This window comes from Montipora foliosa, chromosome 13 (genome assembly GCF_036669935.1).
Source record: "Montipora foliosa isolate CH-2021 chromosome 13, ASM3666993v2, whole genome shotgun sequence".
NCBI lineage: Eukaryota > Metazoa > Cnidaria > Anthozoa > Scleractinia > Acroporidae > Montipora > Montipora foliosa.
The window spans coordinates 5,306,918-5,326,917 of NC_090881.1; the positions used below are offsets into that span (position 1 = coordinate 5,306,918).

General features: G+C 38.4%; 1 protein-coding gene across 1 annotated transcript in view; it reads left to right on the forward strand.

The window, feature by feature from the left end:
- Positions 1 to 13,743: 13,743 nt before the first annotated feature.
- Positions 13,744 to 20,000, forward strand: part of LOC137982138 (uncharacterized) — a 211,591-nt gene continuing 205,334 nt past the window's right edge. The window contains exon 1 of the mRNA XM_068829205.1: positions 13,744 to 14,006. Within this exon, the coding sequence (XP_068685306.1) occupies positions 13,952 to 14,006 (55 nt within the window). The 5' untranslated portion in view covers positions 13,744 to 13,951. The remainder of the gene's footprint in view (positions 14,007 to 20,000) is intronic.

A 20,000-nucleotide genomic window follows, 5' to 3' on the forward strand; every position in this document is an offset into this window, starting at 1 on the left:
TAGATAAGAGTGTTGTTATGGATAGCATGGGTGGGCTCCCCAGCACAGTCACAAATGAGTCTATTTTGAGAATACCCTTTCCCGGGAAAGTCAGTTGTCATGTCCCTGAAAAAAAAAAGCAGAATCAGTCACGCGTGACATGGCTTCTTTTGATTGGTTAAAATTGGCGGCCCTTTGTTTGTTTCGCGCGCAAAGTGAATCTTAAAATAAATCCATTTGTGAATCCACAAACTGATCAACAGTCTTTTCTAATTTACTCTTGTTCCAGAAACTCGGACCTCCATGGTTGCCTTTGGCTTTTCTGGAATGAACAACCATCCTCTTAAATAGATCACTATATTGTAACTTTTTTTTTTTTTGGATTCATCAAATTTAATCATAGTGTTCACATTATTAAGCAAAGTACAATCTTTTTTTGTTTTTTTTTTTAAACATCTACGTACCTCCGGGTCAATCTATAGCTATTTGGATTATGGGGTTTGTTCTATGGAGAAAATTAAAAAAAAAGGAGTTTGGACCGCAACGTACAAACCGATTCTGTGTCTTAATCGTAGCGTGGTATCTCCCAGATAAAGTGAACTCTGTATGTTAGGGTTAGGGCTAGGATTAGTCTAGACAAACCTCAGATTACTCGAAAAAAGCGAAGAAAACACTCCAGAATCAAGGAATCACAAAGTCCTTCTATAAGAAATTATTTTTTTGACCCGAAACCTCGTTTTCGCGCCTTGTGAAACTGTAATAACAGCTATTGTGCCTGACATGATTGGATCACCAGGAACAGTACAAACAAATTTCAATAGTGGTCAAGAAATGGGAATAGAGTGCCCAGTTAAATTAACACAGAGAGCGTTCATCTTGGAAACTGTTGGTATCATACGGAATTGCTTAAAGGAAAGTAAAGGAAAGGAAAAGAAGTTTATCTAGCGGTGGAGTAGTAATTAGAGACACTGTAAACTGAAATCAACAAATTAACGCAAAATCAAATCAAATGTTGGGTTTTGAGGAGAGGGAGAAACCGGAGTACCCAGAGAAAAACCTCTCGGTTCAGAGTAGAGAACTAACAAACTCAATCCACATACGACGTTGAGTCTGGGAATCGAGCCCAGGCCACATTGTTGGGAGGACAATTTAATTAGAATTTATCTGGCATAGAGTCAACGTGTGGAGGGAAGGTGAAAATATCTACTTGCAACAGCGTAGCAAAGAAATGCTGGTAGAAGTAGTAAACATGTGCAAGGGGATCTACGAAAATTATCGATCTGGAGTAGACGTTGCACAAACTTTTTAAAAAAATACTAGTGTACAGCACGCACCAAGAGATCCTGTCAACTTGCTTTTATTTCTCCGACCGCTTTCGTCTGTTTACGCAAAGTTCATCATGGTTAAAAGGAACTTATTTTGTACCTTATTTACAAAAGTACAAATCACGTTCTAACAAGGGTGTAAACAATGAAAAACACCTACACAACAGTACGTGCAGGATATGAGTAAAATGGTGCATGAGCCTGAGAATTGTATTTTTGGGGCTCATGGATTTAACGTTGAATCTGTGAACCCCCAAAAAGCAGCAATTACCCATTTCGTTGTCATTATAATATTTTTTGTGATGTTAGATGGAAAATGTAGCCACTAACAGGAACTTTGTATAATGAGAATTGTAAATAGTGCGTGAAATATTAAGTAGTAAATAATACAGTGGTGTTAGTTATGTTATGAATTTGCAATTGTAAATAAGAATTATAAACAGTTTATGCACACTCATCCAGTGGCTTTGTTGCTTCTTGTGAATTCCGGAAAAGAGCGCCGTGTAGAATATGTACAAAAGGTCCGCTACTCAACACGAATGCTGCGTCGAAACACTAGTTGAGGAATGTGGGTAGCGCGTTGGCCATCCATCACGCGTTTGCGAGTTAAATATCGTGTAGAATTATCCGCTGTGGTAGTAAGTCCGAGAATCCTTGTCGCCAATGTAACGATTTTGTCAAACTTGGAGTCAGGAGTTGATAGAAACTTTGTTTATTTCGTGCGTAACAAAAACTAACTCTCTTACTGTCCTACCTCGTGCTCTAGCATCCGCGTCCTTATATTAGTACAATGCATCGCCAAATTAGGTACAACATTACAGCAACCAGCTCATCGAGGCGGTACCTCCTCTTGGTTAAGCTTTCTTCTTGCCTCCTCGTGGAATTTGATAAGACTACCATACGATTTGCCATAGAGCTCCAAATAGGTCGATGTCTCTGCGTCCACCGAACAAGTTTGCCCCCCATTATTGACTCCTTGTACCTCACTTGTCTTCGCAAACTGTTGAAAACTATCCCAATTCTTCCTCTTTCTGTAACGACTCAATAGTAACGTAAGGCATATAAAGGATAATAACTGGTCTCAAAATTTCCGAAAAAGAGGATTTGCTTGAATTAATGACTCTAGCTAAGTAGCAACAGATAAACAATCCGAGGGAAGAGCATTGATTTCTTTGTAACCAGCAGCCCAAAATTTCTCAAAAGATCTAGAATAGAGTTCGGTGCTAGAATCAGCTCTTCTCCCAAACAACACAATGGTATACAGCTGGTCAAACAACTAAGCTCCGGATCCCTGAAGTGATTCGAAAAGATGACAGGACCTGTGCACCTTGTTATAGCAAAGATACAAAGAAAAAAAGGAAAAAAGTCATGGAGATCCACAATGAGCGAGTTCATTCTCATTGCGCGGAATCCATTCAAAATCGATAACAATCTGATATTCCCTAGAAAGTGAAGAAACATCCATTGCCAACTCATGCAGATTAATCTTATTGCTACCAGACTTAACAATAGAAGCTACGCCTAGATGATCTGTGTTCCACTTATGATAAGTTCCCTTGAGGAAGTGAGCAAAACTATACAAAGCCTGCTTGACAAACGTGAGTTCTGTCCACGTAGAACTTTGTTTCATTTCTAAAGCGTCTCAAGGTTTATGCAAAACCGTTTTGACGTTCATAGATATAAAAGTAGCGCAGCCTAATGCACTGGCGTAGAAATATACAACCCGAGAAGGTAAAATAAACTTCCTCCATATAGGTCGACAGTTTAAACTCTGCAAATTTCCGCTCCAAAATTTAAGTTCCACTGAATCATCCGAATCTAAAACAACCTGTGCATCCCATTCGATTAACCGATGTCGAGCTTTAGTGATGAGCTTACAAACGTCACTCAAGATCAACAAATCATCTGTGCGACATCTCATTATCTCTTAAAAAATGCAAGGAATCTTTCCTGGTGTGGAATAAACATACAATTTTTCTTGAAATCCCAAAAAATACCCAACCAGCAAATGATCTGGATAGGGACCCACTGACACTTCTCTTTGTTCGGTACAAACCCAGAACAAACAAGATCTGACCTAACAAGCAATGATTGCAGAGCAGAGACTCTTCTGTGCGACATCTCATTATCTCTTGAAAAATGCGAGAAATCTTTTCTGGTGGAATAAACATACAATTTTTCTTGAAATCCCAAAAAATACCCAACCAGCAAATGATCTGGATAGGGACCCACTGACACTTCTCTTTGTTCGGTACAAACCCAGAACGAACAAGATCCGACCTAACAAGCAATGATTGCATGCTCTTCGCACCTCGAAAAGTTTTGAATGGAAAAAACATTATCAACAACAACAATACAAAGCGCCTTCGAGTGCCAATGTTTAACTTAAGGTCTCACAACTTTAGAAAAAATATAAGGACTTACATTGATCCGGAACGGCAAAACCGAAAATTTTAAGTACTTATTAACGCCACCGAAATCCCAAGAGAAATTGTTGATCAGATTCAAAAATCTGAATATGGTGGTAACCCGATTTGATATAAAAAAAATGCAGACCCAAGCATAAGGTCTGGTTAACAAACACTGAAGGACTTATTTAGCATCCTCAAACCTAATTTTAGACTTCTCAACAAAATAATTTACATGCCTAAAATTCTTCCCGCTAGACTGAATAGATTCCGATAGGGAATTAACAACCAAAGGTGGAGACAGGCCTTCGGCAACAGAACCAACTTTAAGAAGCTCTGCAATAGCGTTGCAAACAAATTCCGAATGATGCAAGGCAGACGTATTTTTCTCATGATAAACCGAAGTGTGGTTGTAATAAAAGGGGATCCTATAACCGTCCCTGATAACGCTGAGAATGAATTGAGAAGCACCAGTGCTCCCCCAAAAACTGATATTAACTCGAAGTCTACCCCTAATGATAACACTACTAGAACCCATTAAACAGTCAGCATAGTTGCATTCAAGTAAGTCATTCTCTTGAAGACCTGAAGACGAGCACAAATTAACAACAATATTTGAATACTCACCTGATCCAAGCATGTTTAAGCGGAGGAACGGCTGGGAAAGACTCTGAAGTGACTGGAACTTGGACAGAAAGGTGAATTGGTCCAATGCCCGAATTGGGCGCAGGTGAAGCATTTGTCTGAAGGTTGTGGTTGCCTGCTTCAAAAGGCTGTTTGACGAAAGGGCTGCTGTTGAGGACGAAAAGTCTGTGGAAGGTTGGGGTTAAAAAAAGCTCTTAAGGGCAAAAGAAGCTTCGTGAGAGAACTTGTGCCGACTCTGCGACGAGATGAAATTTTGCTTCTTTGAAAGGGGCCCTCTTTCCGTAGATCTGAGTTATCCGCCAACTCGTCTGACTCGTATCCCTCAACAGCGGACCAGACACCAAGACTCTTATCGACAAACCGAATAGCTTTGTTTCGTTTATTGAGCAAAGTTGTGGCGTTTTCCATGAGCTCCTGGCTCACTCAGGTGGGAAATTCCCCTCCAGCAAATGAGCGGACTCTGAATCAATGGCGTCTAACAAGGTCGAGTTGAATTCAAAATGCAATTTGTTGCCTTTGAACTGAACACTGCTAGGAACACTACTAGCAGCTTTCGCGTCAATTTTTAATTTCTTTAATTTCCTTTTGCTCGAGACTGCCTTGGAACTCTGTCAATTACTTGTCTACTTAAGAGTCAAGCAGGCGAGAAAATAGATTAACATTTTTCTCGCCAGACAGGCTTTGGTTAGAGCTTGCAGAATCTGTGTGAGATCGCTGCCCGTTTCTCCCATAATCTGACAAAAAGGTAGCGAGAGAGGAGATGCCGTCGAGAGACCTTGAAACTGCGAGAAATATCTATATATAACCGACTACAAATACCCATGTGTACTTATACCATGCTATGCACACCTACGTGTGAATACCGAAACGCTCGAGCTACAGTAGCGTACATTCCATAACTTGAGAAAATACATTTGTTTACTTTGATGAACATTTCACCTGATAAAGACAAAATGACGTCAGTAACGTCTCAGCTGACATGATCTGACATCCACAACTTTGACGTCAACCGAATCATGTAATCATAAACTCTGATCCTGAAAATAACCGATTATGTCATCGGCTTGGAGGAAAGATTGCTGGTGATGGAACACCTATTGGTCCGCAGTGTATTGCTATACCAATCGAAGATCATGGTATCCGCTACCTGAACGGACGCTTGGTCTGTTCGACATTCCTCTAATTACAAGACAATCTAGGATCGGAAGTCGGGCTGTGACCACACGTGTCAGTGCTGCTAGGGATCATGTGCGTTGTGTCGTAGTTCTAAAAAAAGATGTGTAATAGATAGAAAGATGTGCATGTCTCAAAGAAAGATCACGAAATTTGTAATCACACTGGCAAAAACAACACGCACTTCGTCATGAAAACATCGCTGACTTGAGCTCTCTTATAGATGCAAGTCAAAACTGCGATAATCGTGCTGAAGCAGGAGCCTCCATACGTGTTGATGAGGGCCAGCAGCCCAGTAGTAGATGAGGTTATTTATAGTTTTCGACTTCCTAACCCAAAATTGGTTGCCATTGTTGCTAGCGCTCGTGCAAATGTGCTGAATAAAGGAGTTGCAACATAAGGTTCATACAACCCTTCGCGCCTTCAGAACTTTGTTTCCATGCCCATGGCTAATGTTGCTGGTTTACTACGGCGCCCAGTTCGTGAATCATTCTTAGATGAGTCGGTTGAAGAGCTTGAAAATCCATCCGAAGACGAAAGTCCGAAACTTTTATTTTAATCGTTATCCTGTTGACTCGAGCTAGAACTACACGCGTCCATCATTATTGAACTTAATTTTTGCGCATACCAATGAGAGCTCTAAGAATATCATACTAAAGCCATTTGATTGGATGAACTACTCCTGTGTAGGGGCACAAGCCCGTCTTGGAAGATGGAGGCTCCTGTAATACATTTGATTTTCTTGCGTGAGTTGTGACGTCACTAATGCGTTTCCGGAGAGAATGGTGCGATAAGGGGTCACTTTGGTATTTGATAATTCACATAAGGGACGTGGGTGCTATATAAGACTTAAAATAATAGTGTCCAGTTAAAAAATTCGAAATGCTTTGAGATTGAAATTTCCACCTTCTCTGGAACTGAACTACAAGACTTTGCTGTTGAGTAACACATTGCATAAAGCCCTACAGTACAGCATTGTTTACAAGTGCAGTTGAATTGTTCTCTAACACTGTACTAATCTGCAGCCCTCTGAGTTCATAATTGTCACCGAGTGAGTGTATCGCCTGGAAATACTGTACTAAGCCCTGAATGGATGGTACTTCTAATATTACACATGTACCTTGGGGATGGCTTCTACCATATTCATCTCTTGCATGAGAATCAAAAATCGTATAACTCCCATTATCAGTATGATAGATACTAACACCTATACACCCTTTCGTCAGAATAAATGAAGAATAAATTTGTGACAAGAGTGATTCAAATGCACTGTCTATAGGTATACTGTACTGATATCCCTTAATTATTGAATCACTGTTATGTATATTACCTGTGTAGCTTTCACTATAATTAAGCTGGTAATTTTTCTCCGACATAGCAATCATAGCTGGTAATTCTGTTCGCATTAAATACACCTGCCCTGTACATAGTGACAGAGTAGAATACAATTCATTACCCAGTTCCATAATTTGTATCAGGTCATTACGTGTATTAATTCCTTTTATATTATTATAAATCAAAGCACACAAAGTCATAGCAACGCATTGTTGCCCAGCATCTGCACCAAATACTTTAATATCACCTTGACTATATGGTGCCTTTACTGACAAGGTTGGATCAATATTATTCATCGGAGGCCCAAGATTTGTTTTTATTTCATGACATAGATTTATTTTAGCACGGCATCGTCTATGATCACCATTCTTGTACAAACTCATTGGTCCACAGCATGTGTTCAACACTTGATATTTCTTCAGATTTACGCGTTTTCGTGTTCCAGTGTATTTTCCAAATCAAGTCAAACGTACTGTTTGACGAAATTTTCGTCGAATAGAAGCTGGATTTTTCCTTACTTTTTCAAAAGAACCGAGACTGGCAATTATTCGCCTTCTTGTCATTTGACTTCTCAGCCTGCAACTGATGTAACCATGAAGTTTTGACATAAATTCCCTCAGTTTTCTGCTTTTCTGCGACAGACGTTTCAGTTTCTTCACAGGAATCCTACTAGGTTCGCGATCACGACGTCTCGACACATGGCATTCATGTACAACACGGTTATGATTACAATACACAAATTTAGCATAACGAGATCTCAATTCCTCTCTATATTTTATTTTCACTACGCCATCGTGTTGATGATGTACAAATTGCTGCATTCCTTCCCCTAATACATCACATTTTCCCAGGAAATTCAACATTGCTCGTGTTGGTAACGCAATCGTATACAACATGCGAACGTACATGATTACAGAGAAAACTAATGCAGTACAAAGAGAAATTGATAGAACTGATAATCCACTTGATACATTGTACAAAATATATGAAATAATGAGTTACTTGCATCTTCACTTCGGTAAGTGGCCTCTCTCTCATCCAACATGACAGCTTTCTTGTTGTTGTTGTTGTTGTTACTGTTGTTGTTTGTTGTTGTCTTCAGCTCAGTGCCATTATGCTGATTATCAAATACCAGCTTGCACCCGCCAGCGTCAAAATTTCGAGTAAAGTTCCTTAATGTACTTCTATCATTTCTAGTCATAGTTTGCATTTATTTTGTACTCAATGACTGCTCAACTGATCTCTTTAGAAGTTGTAACGGCTTGATAGCAACATTTGAGATATTTGCTGAGAGTTCGCGGAACGACCCCTTTCGACATTTTCGTGTTTTGATGTGGGTCTACCACGAACAGTCTGTGCGTTTGTAAGTGGTTTGAGCGTATTGGACCTAACACCGTAACTCGCTTCTGCCATACCTGTAATGTATGCCTACTATCACAGAGAATCCCTTCTAAGGTTATCGAAGAGAAATGAAAATGAAGCGGAATGAACATTGAGCCCTCACTACATATTTGCGGCATTGCCCATTGCACTTGACGGACATTTGCGAAGACCTAGAGTCGATCGCCCGACTGAAAAGATACCTCCCGTAGGCAAGGCTTCTCACAAACGTTTGGCGCCTCTATACGATAGAGAGACGTTGGCCAAGAAAACTCAATGGCTTGGGCTGGTACACTGCCGGACGATGTAACAGAGAGAGGTCCCCGTCAGTGTCACGTGTATAAAGATAATGAAAAAATATTTCAGTTCAGTAATGGACCGAATGATCGAACAGCAGATTTTTGCTTTAGAACTGTGACCGTTTGTAACGACTGCAATTGGACAACAGAATCGTAACCTTACTGCATGAACGTTGGGGTAAGATTAATAAAGGAGGCTGTCACAAAGTTGAAATAACAAGTGATGGAGAGCTAATGGTTCCAAAACTTTATTTTACGAACGAGTAGAAATGTTTGCGTCAACTTTGTTGTATTTTGAAGTCAGCGCTACAAAATGAACACTACGGACAAAGATTCATCAACTATTTCTTAGCGCGTGAAAGAATGTCTATTTCTCACTTACTAGATGGAACACCAATGCCACGTTTGCTTTCAAGCAGTAAAAAAAGACATTTTTATCTTCGTACTTACAAGCAAATTAAAGTGTTTACAAACAATGAGAACAAACGCTATGTATAAATTAATTAAACCCTATTCAAAAACACAGTACAATTGTTTTTTTCAATTCAGCGAGAGGAAAGAGACATGGATAAGCAAAAAAAAAAAAATCTTGAAAAACTCTTGCCATTGTTAGAAATAACTGTCGAAGATTTTTTTCAATTATAAACCTTTGACAGTTATGACATCTTTCATGATTATCACAGTTTCCGTGTTCATCAACGTTTCGGCTAGCAAATATGCACTGAATCGCAAAGGCAAAGTCGTGTTGTTCAATAGGGTTTAACCCTTTATTAAAATATATACAGGCTATATAGTTGTCAGCGTATTCCCTGTTGGGATAATGCTCTTCACAAAGCTGTAAGAGAGACAGAACAAAGAGAACGCCAAAATTAGTGAAAGAACAATTAAGGATAATAAAAGAGACCGATTTCTTTGTAGATTGAATGAAGAAAATGACTTCTAAATCTTACCTCCGCAATGCGGGCGATAAATTCTGTGTCAGCAGCTTGTGCTTCGGCGTGCGGCTGTCGAAATGCCTTCCTGCACATAGCACAGTTCTCACTGGATGGTATTAGCGTCCTCATCCATCTGAATAAATGGAATGAACACACAACTTAGGCAACTCAAAATACTACAGCGACTCCCGTAAAAAACTATTTCTTACCTCTTTTGTTTTTGCCGTGAGGTATTCAGTTTTTGCCGTGAGGTATTCGCTTTTGCCGTGAAGAATTTGTTTTTGCCGTGAAGTTTTTGGTTTTGCCGTAACATTTGTAGGCCACCGTAGACAAGAGTTGTATTTACAATCAACTACCATAAATAAATAATTTAAAAATACTTTGATCGTGAACAGTGAATTCTTTTGAAGGCGAAAGCGTTATCTGAGCTTACAGTGGTTATCAGTGACACTCGCCCTCAACGACTTTCTTTTCATTTTTCGAAACTAAATTCACTGATTGAGTCTACCCGAATTTAGTTTCGTTAAATGGAGTTTTACTTCGTTGTTTTTTTAGTGAAAAATGAGCCGATAACGAAGTAGAAAGTCAAAATGTCGGAGGTAATCACAAGATATAAAATTATTATAAAAGGTACTTAATTCTAAACTCAAAAAATTACTTTTAGCAATGTTAATTCAATATTTCGACGAGCCGATTTTCCGCAATTTGCCTTTATTCCAATGTTTGCCCCCCAGCATAACACATGGCTAATTTACATGACAATTTGCAAACCAACATGGCGGCTATCGTGAATAAGGGCTATTAGAATTGTTTGCTATCTAACATTCCTTCCTGGATAATTTCAATATCAAAGATGTTTTTCACCGGCTTAATTAATTTGCATTTATGATGCGATTTAATTTATTCTGAGATGTGAAAGTTGCATTTACAAGTTCAGTTGTGGTTTAGTCAGGATGTATACGGCAACAAAGTATTTCGAGAGATTTCGGCAGCCGAAAAGTGTGGTGGATGAGAAGAAAAGTGTTGATAACGCAGTACGGAAATCAACAGCTTATAATACCAAATGGTCGTGTAAGGTCTTCGAGGAATGGAAACAGAATCGATTAGTGAAGTCCTATACTTTGGAACCCGGCATCCTTTTAACCACGTAAGACTTTGAAGAAGGAGTACAAACTTTGGACAAGGCCATTACAGATATGTCTGCATGCAATCTCAACTACTGGCTGTCGAAGTTTGTTCAAGAAGTAAGTAAATGGGCTTACATAAGAAAACGAAGCATTGTAAAAGGTTACTTCTGATTAATGAATATTCATTGATTTTGAGCAAGTTGTCATTGTGCATATTTTAGTGGTATAGACCACTTTACTGGAGAGTGGTATATTGTTTTTCATTGGGTATCCAAACACATGCACGTGATTTGGTTTACATGCAGTGATTTGTAGTTGACTTTATGAATTTTTAATGAGTTTGAGAAGGTGACCTCATCAAATTCGCAAACTAAGGTCTTCTGAATTTTTGTCCACCGGAGGTTGAAGATGCCCTGCAAATAAATCTTTTTTCGAGTTTCCAGGTCCGTGAGGTGTGCAGCATTTTGAATTTCTGGATTGTCACCTCACGTGACACCATGGTACAAAGCTATCTGATTAAAAATGATGTATATCCCTTTGAATATCAGCAGTTTGACCCTTTCAAGTACATTAGGAGATGTGTTGATACACATATCTTTTATCTCATGAGTGAAAGGTAAGATCTTTTCGTTGAGTACCGGCCGCCATATTGCTGGACCACAAACAATTTCTGTGCAAGACTCTATAAAGTTGCGTGAAACGCTTAGAAAAATAACTCAGAAACGATGTACCGAACAGACCTGAATGTTGGAATATTTTTACGTAAAACACTCCAAGTTCTTGGCCTTTTTCATTGAACGCTTTCGAATTTACTTTTTGTTGCTGCGTGACAGTGAAAATGATCTATTGCCTGTGAATGTCGAGAAACTATCGATATGAAAGGTGGGGAATCATTCCCAGAGTTTGGCTACCCCATTTTCACGTAACAGAATATTCAACCAATATTCTACTTCTTCCATATTCCGCAGTAATCACATGCACCTCTCGTGCGCCTATTTTCACTTTGACTATAAGCACGTACACTTTATTGACACCACTGATTCGTTTCGTCTTCATTTGTGCCCTAACGGCTTGAGGTTAGAACAGATGATAAGTTAATACATTACTTTTGTTTGAACATGGCAACGATGTGGAACACCGCTCTTTCCAAAAGCAATTAATTATAATTCTGACTTAAAAAGAGTAAATTGCCTAAACCAAATAAATCCCAATTTATTGAGTTACAGTCGATTCCAAAAACGATCCTATAATCAAATTCGCAATATCGGGCCATTAAGTCTTTGCCTCGTAATTTAATTGTTTAGCCAACGAAATGGTATCAAAAATTCTCTTGATGCCTGTTGTAAGACGTAGGAAAGCTAATTTTCTAAGTGCCAGCGCAATAAGCATGCCAGTACAGCGTCTCGTGCCTCGTAGTCACTAAAACAAGGAGTGGCCTAAAATGATCTAAAATGATCTAAAATAGACAGAACGGTGGCAGCTCATTTTAGGTCACTTTAGATACCATTGAAGCTCATTTAGGTCATTTAAGGTGATTTTAGATACCGTTATAGGTCATTCTACATCATTGTAGATCATTTTAGGTCATTCCTTGTTTTAGTAACTACGCTTGTGCCTCTTTCTCTTTCCTCTCTAAAGGACCGAAAACAAAAGAAACACTCGTGTATGCTTCTAGTTTTCGAAGAACAGTTCTCCATATTATTATTCCACTATTACGCCATTTTACCATATTTGGTCAAAAGAACGCGCAAAAAGGAGACGGTAATAGACCTCTTTCATAATAGCGGCAGAATGGCGGCCAAATAAATTGTTCTTTTGTTTTAATTCTAATAAGCCCTACTAACCTCACTACGACAAGCAAATTTCAAAAGAATATTTTTTTCAAAATCAGGGCAGTAGGTCTAATTAACATAAATACAAAAGAATGTAAAGTTGGTCGCCATTTATGAAAGTGGTCTATAAACTCATAGTTAATAGAGGAGAATGGTTAGGAAGCTCGGCAAACATCAAAGGAGCAAACAAAGCAGCCAAGATTTAGGTTGGAAAGTCCACTACCGTGCACAATCTTTTGTTTTGCGCTCATACACTATGCATGAATTACGTAACCAACACGTTTCTATTGGTTAGTTCTTCAGTACGGAGTAAACAACCATTGTGTTTTGTGCACGGTCAAGGCCAGAAAAGTGAACAAAAACCTACAACAAAGAAAGTTGTCGGGTTTCCTAACCATTCTCCTCTATTAACTATGATAAACTGTAGTGTCCCGGTTTGACCGGTTTAGAACAGAGCAAATACGGACAGAAAGGGAGATTTTCAATAAAAGAAATTGTTTTCCCCCAACGCGATACAAAGCCTAAGAATTTAGCTTGTCATCTCTTGTCTCTCGTCATTTCGTTTATCCAATCAAATAAAGGACATTTGGCTGGCTTTTTGTGCTGTTTACATCGTTCGCAAGCGCCCTGAAGGACCGATGATGCATTTTTTCAGAAACACTCTTACCAGATAAAATTGAATCAAAATAACACCTTTTTGTAGTGGAAGAATAAAATCTCTTATTCGATGGTTTAACATATAATACTCGCGGGCATTTTGCTCATTCCTCGTACCCGCAAAATATGCGCGCGTATTATATGTTAAACCATCGAATAAGATGTATATATTGAAGTCGTCTCTTTGGGTCGTTAACTGTTAAACGAGGTCGTGCTAAACCCTAAGAGGATCGATTTGCATAAGTGGTTTGTTTATCAATATTTTCTCGCAGGAAAATCCAGTCAACAGTAGACGTAAAAGTAAAACGATTTATTTATTTATGCCTGAAAACAACAAATTCCAATGTACCCGTTCAGTGAAAAGATATCTACTTTGAAACTCACGCATTGCGTACTCACGCAGCCCTAACAGACAACGGATAACAGTGCATTTATCTATGTTATTTTGTATATCGGTCTGCTGGGTATAGGAACCCAATTATTGAGTTTTAATTCGATTCCAAAGCCGATCATATGATGAGATAACAAAGCGCGAGCCGTTACGTCTTTGCCTTGCAAATGTTTTTGTTTAACCAAGGCAACTGAAAGTAAATGTACTAGACATTAGGTCTAAGACGTAGGAAGGGACCACGAAACAAGCAAGTTATTAATGAGTGGCAGTGTAATTGGTAGCCTCTTGTTCCTCGTTTTGGAACGGTGGTTGGTTTTTGAATATCTTATCTCAGGAAAAAATTAGTCAACTGTAGCAGACGCAGAGATACAAGTAATCGTTTCTCTCCGAAAGCGCCTCTTTCAAGTTCTTATCGTGCCTGGTAAAAATCAGTAAACATACGGTGGCACAAACCTTTCTGCTGTAATGTCAATACTTGGGCCATCAGGCTTCATCTGCATTATCTGCTGGTTTTATCAAGGTAAGCAAATCTAAATCTCTTCATTACTTATAAGACTTAAAAATGAAAGTAAAACGTGTCCGTAAACTAAGGGACCAGTGATTGAGCCTTACTCTCGTTTATGTGGTCAAGCACGCACTCAGGATCACATAATGTACATCTGTGCGAATGAAATTCGTACGCTTTCAAGACAAGATTCTGATTTTTAATCAGTCTGTCAGTACTACACACTGTTGAAATTATGTAACGGCTAGCTGCAGCTAATTTCAGCTACGGTACATGAAGGCGATTAATTAAAGCATTATTTGAGTCAGCAGATAAACATACACAAACACTTCCTTCCAGCTTCCTAAACATACACTTTCTTCCAGCGGTTTTCACAGCTGAAATAATTAAAATTTCTTGAAATGGCTTTTTTGTGTCTTTGTCTTATAAACTTGTTCCTCAAAAGGTAAAAAAATTTGGTTTTATCAACGGAGTTGATAATGTAAATTGGCCACCGTACAGAGATTCTAAAAGCTGACGTTTCCAGCGTAAGCCCTTCGTCAGAGCGAAGGGCTAACGCTCGAAACGTCTCGTTTTAAAATCTCTGTACGGTGGCTAATTTACATTATCAACTCCGTTGATAAAACCAAATTTTTGTATACTACTTCCCCACCGACGCAGCACCACAGTTTCTTTAGAGACTACCTCCTTCCCTCAAAAGGTACTATATTGCCGTATAACGATAGCTCTGATCCAAAGCAATATAACATACCGACATATTGACCAACAGAACAAAGAACATTGCGCATCTTTTCTCTCTTTTTTTGGATCGAGAAATTCAAAGTGAAATTACTTTTTTTCCTACACAACATTCACTTTATAAAAGACAGTTGTAGAACACGAGGAGTCCCCGGCCTCTTTTCCGGTGGATTATAAGGCTGTTATCGATTCTATTCGTACATTTAAATCAACTGGGTCTCTTCTGGCCAATACATATCATTATTTCATACGAGACTTTAGCAACGCTGTCGATAATTTTGCATATATGTCCTTGAGATGTTGGCCTCCAGAAAGACGAGAACAAACAACCAAGCAAACAGAAGACAAAAGAGTTACAAGTTCGTAAGGAGTTAGTGATTTCTAATACGGCTGCGTTTGGTTACGTCTCGTTATCAGTTGTGTTCTGGTAACTGCTTCCTCTACATAGCGCGCTTCCCATTTTTAGGTCTATCGATCAGTTACCCTGAGCTAGCTTGGGAAGAAGAACAGGAAGTGCTCTATGGCAATAGATGTATCTCGGACATAAGGACTTACAAAAAAAAAGCATGATATTGAGTTCTCCAAATTCTCTGTTGCAGGCCATGTGACAACAGTGTTTGCCGAAATGCCCTGTGCCAATCCCGCACGCTTACACAACATCAACGTTTCCAACATAATTAATATGATTTTGTAATAGTGTAACAGTTACGATTATGTGGTGCAATGGGCTCTGCTGAGCCACTCGTAAGGACCCCGCAGAGAATTTCGAAATCCTTATTCTTAATGAGTGAAACAAGTTTCACAGTTCAAAAGATTAATCAATTTTCGTCAAATGACTGTTTTTACTAAATGAACATGCTTTTCAGTACCACGTGACATGGCTTGGTCTGTGACGTCACAAGACGCTCTTCCTAAAATGAGGGGAAGTTCCGTCCGATATTTTTGTAAGAAATCTGGCAAAAAATTAATAAACAGTACTGCTTTGGATGGTAGAATTTGAAATTTAAATGAGGAGAAATTCGGCTTTTTATTAAGTCACGTGACCTATTTCCCTTAATTACGCAATAATTAGTCTAAACAGTCCAGCTTAAAAGGCTAATTCATAAATAGTGACCAATTTGTAATAGATTGATACCAAAACAAAGTAGCTTAAATTTCATGTTGTACTCCCCATTTTGAAAATATTTTTTTCGTTACAATCTAATTATAGGTCACGTGACCTAAATTTGAGCATTGTGAACGTTTCAACCAATAGGCCTTAAAATTCAGCTTGAAAGGGAGGTTAAGAGGAAAAAGACACAGGAAAGTGTCTTACCTGAATTATATTAAACACATTCACTCCAAATTGTTTCTATTGTTTTTGTACTCATTGCCCCACTCACTAGCTATCAAGCCGAATATTTGATATTTCGAAAATGGCCTAATAAGGATCCATGAAATACGATGAGTGCCAAGTTTCAGTAACATTGAACCATAGCTTCCTCTCTTAAGGCTAACTCTGTCCTATAAGGGAGTGAGCCATGCCTTAACAAGCATGAGTTAGCTCGAGTTAAGTATTGCTAGTTTGTTCAATCTAATAACTGTTTTTATTCACTTTGTGACTATAAGCACTTAAACTTTCTTGGCATCATTGATTCATTCGTCTTTATTTGTGCCCCCAGGGACTTAAGGTTAGATGAGATGATAAATTGCTACATACTTTTTGTTTGAACATGGCATCGATGCGGAACACCGCTCTTTCCAAAAGCAATTAATCACTCCGAACGGGAAATAAATTCCAAGTTATTGAGTTACAGGCAATTCCAAAAACTATCTTATGATTAAATGCGAAATATCGAACCGTTAAGTCTTTGCCTCGTAATTTAATTGTTTAGAAACGAACTTGTAGCAAAAATTTACTTGATGCCAGTTGTAAGACGCAGGAGAGGAGAACGAGACAAGATACCATCGGAGCGTCTTTGGCTTCTTACTCTTTCCTCTCTGAAGGAAAGAAAACAAGGATTACTCGTGCATGCTTCTAGTTTTCGAAGACCAGTTCTCCATAATTTTGAAACTATCTCTCCGATTCGTTAACTGTAAAACGACGGTTTGCTGAATTCCTAAAAGGCTCGATTTGCGCAAGTGGTTTGTTTATGAATATTTTCCGGCAGGAAAACCACTCAATTGTAGCTCCAGCTACAGACACAGATATAAAAAGGATTTATTTAACCCAGAGAGTCTGTTTTCCGTTTTTTGTTGGTTGAAATATCGTTCAGTCTCCTAGGCCCCTCTTTATCTGCTGATCTTCCGTGGATGGCATGAACATAGTATGTAGATGCTGGACATGAAACATATGCAAATGAAGTTAATAACATGCATTCAAAATTTCTAAAAGACAGATCTTACAAACTTAACTGAATGCTATCAATCACAATAAGTTCCTCGCTCACTTCATAAAATGGCTGTTACTTTAGTAAAATTGAAAAAAATATATAACAAAATCGTTTCTCGCTTAACAATATAAACTAGTTAAAAACGTTTTTGAAAGGGTTGCAGCCCTAAAATCTGCAGGAAATACACTTTTACAAGTTTGTAACTTGTTTATATTGCTAAGTGAGAAACAATTTATTATATTTATGTCAATTTTATTAAAGTATTACTCATTTTATTACGTTTTCGAGCAGTTTATTTTGTTTGTTAGCATACCTTTAAGTTTGTAAGCACTGCCTATTATAAAATTGGTATGTCTTCTTTTATGTGTTCGTCATAAAAGATTTGTATGCAAGTTTTAAAGTTTGCACGTCAATTATTTTTTTCTGCAACTTATTAAGTTTGTAGGCTTGTTGTGTCCATACCGGCCAGGATACTAATCTCATGTTTACGTCATTTGTGGACAACAGTAGCGTCAGAAGAAACTGCTCTTAAGGATGTTCGCTCCAAAATCTTCTTACGGTTAAATTTTCTTCATTTTTCTCCTATAGTTAGGTCATAAAGTGCCTACTCCAAAAATAAAAAGAAAATGGGGGTCACTGACTTTGTTTCGGAGGACAATGGCAGTGGAAAAATGCCTTAATTAATTTCTATAAAATTGTAAATGGTTTAAACCCAGGAGTCATATCATTAAGTAAAGTACGATAGTCCGGGTGAGTGTAGTCCTGAGAAGGACTGTTTGAGATGACATTGACTGACGTTTCGACAACCTGAGCGGAAGTCATCTTCAGAGTCAAGAAGATGGCCGGTATGAAGATGACTTCCGCTCAGGTTGTCAAAACGTCAGTCAATAGGGAGCTTAAGATCTACGACGGCGACGTCGACGAAAAGTCACCTTAAAATAGAATTTTGCTCTTGTAAAAGTCTTTCGCGATTATTCCATCTCGTTCACGTCGTACAATGTGGGCGAAGTATCCTAAAAATAAATTGGTACGAGCGGTTTCAGACTGAAGATAGAGAATGAAAGATTCTCTGTTGCATGCTAACGTTGTCGTCAAAACCTAAAATTTAGTGATTTCACGTCGTCGTCACGCAGAGAACCGCAAAAATATGAGCTAAAATCCGTGCCGCACGTGCAGCACGATTATATATGCTCTTTTAACCAATGATATCATTGTTTCCTGGTTTTTTCAACGACGTCGTCGTCGTAGATCTTAAGTTCCCTAATGTCATCTCAAACAGTCCTTCTCAGGACTACACTCACCCGGACGATCGTACTTTACTTAATAATTTCTATAAATCGGTCATAATTACGAGATGTAGCCTCATCTTCTCATCCATCAAAAATCATAAAAATAAACTGCTATAGTAAAGGTTTCCGTGGATAGGTTTTTAGGAGTGGGATTTTAGATAATTGCATGCCACAAGGATGTCGTAAACAGTAGAGTTCATCCTCGACAAGCGTTTTCGTCAGCTCCACCCGTTGCAACCACTTCGGGAATTCGATAGCTCGAGAGAAGAAAATTAAAAAAAAGAAAAAGATAACTTCTTACGGTTGTGATTTTTATTTTATTTTATCAAATTTTGTAAGTAGTAAGTAAAGTAAGTGATTCGTGATGAAAAAATAGAGGGAACGTTGCGCAAAAGCAATTAGTGCGAACGTCCTCAAGAACTTCTGCCTGAGAGACCGGGCAGACTTGGAAATAAAGGTTGGCCGATTTAGCTTAAAATTGGTACACAAAGTACTTATGTCGACTTATGTAATATGCCAAAGTTTCAGCCTCAACGACTTTTTTTTAGCCGAGTTCTGAATATCAGCCCCTCAGGGGTCCCCAGAGGCTGATTTTCAGTGCAATTTTGGCTATTTTTAAATCTCCCTTTTAGCAACATGAAATTAATTTCAGGCAAAAACAAAACCATCTTTGTAAAGCCCTATCCTTAGGCTTTTATGGGTGAGAACATTAGCTCAAGGAAATTTTTCGCTAGCCTGTGGCTGTTATCACAACTTGGTCATACTTGAAGCATATGGGAAGCAATCGGAAATGGCCTGTTTTTCAGACCAAATATTTTCCATGCCCATGTTTTATATCTTGAGGTCTTAGTATCCCTGCAAAGTTCAGCCCTTAGTTTAGTAATATCAAGAAAAAAATACTAAGGTTGAGGCTTTTTACAAAGAAAAAAACTTACGAGAAGATGGCTAACCAGGCCACTTCCGGTTAAAGTTTTAACAAAGCCTGTCTGCAAAAATCAGCCATTTAATTTCGATTATCTTTTTTCCTTCCAAGTTATGATTAAAAGAGACTCTGAAGTTAATTGTCACCGAAAAGACTTGCCGTTAATAAGAATTTTTTTATGTGATTGTTTTAGGACTGATCAGATAGTGGTCCGACAGCGGTTATAAATTTCTTGGAAGAAGTTTTGAAAATTACGGACAATAGAGCCGCTGCGAAAACTCTTTATTTACCTAACAACACATCTCTTGCCGTTAAACCAAAACGCAAAATTGCATCTTTTTCGTCCAAAATGCAATGTTAAGTTTATCTCCTTTTGTTCAACTCGTTCAACATATCACGTCTGTGGCCCGTGGTAATGAAGCGCTAATTTAATCAGGATATAAGCAAGCTTTGTAGTTTCATTCTGTAGTACTATAACCCACCTGTTTGGGCTTTAATATTTTTTGAAGAAAAAAGAACTTATCGGTCTCTTTAAATGCAACCACAACATCTGTGGTGACACTACTTGAGAATCATTTTGAACCTTTGAGAAATTTCGAATATAATTAAAGCTAATCATCTAACACAAATTGCAGTCACTCTTCCAGTCTATTTGCAAAGTGTCTGGATAAGTTCACTTACAAAAACG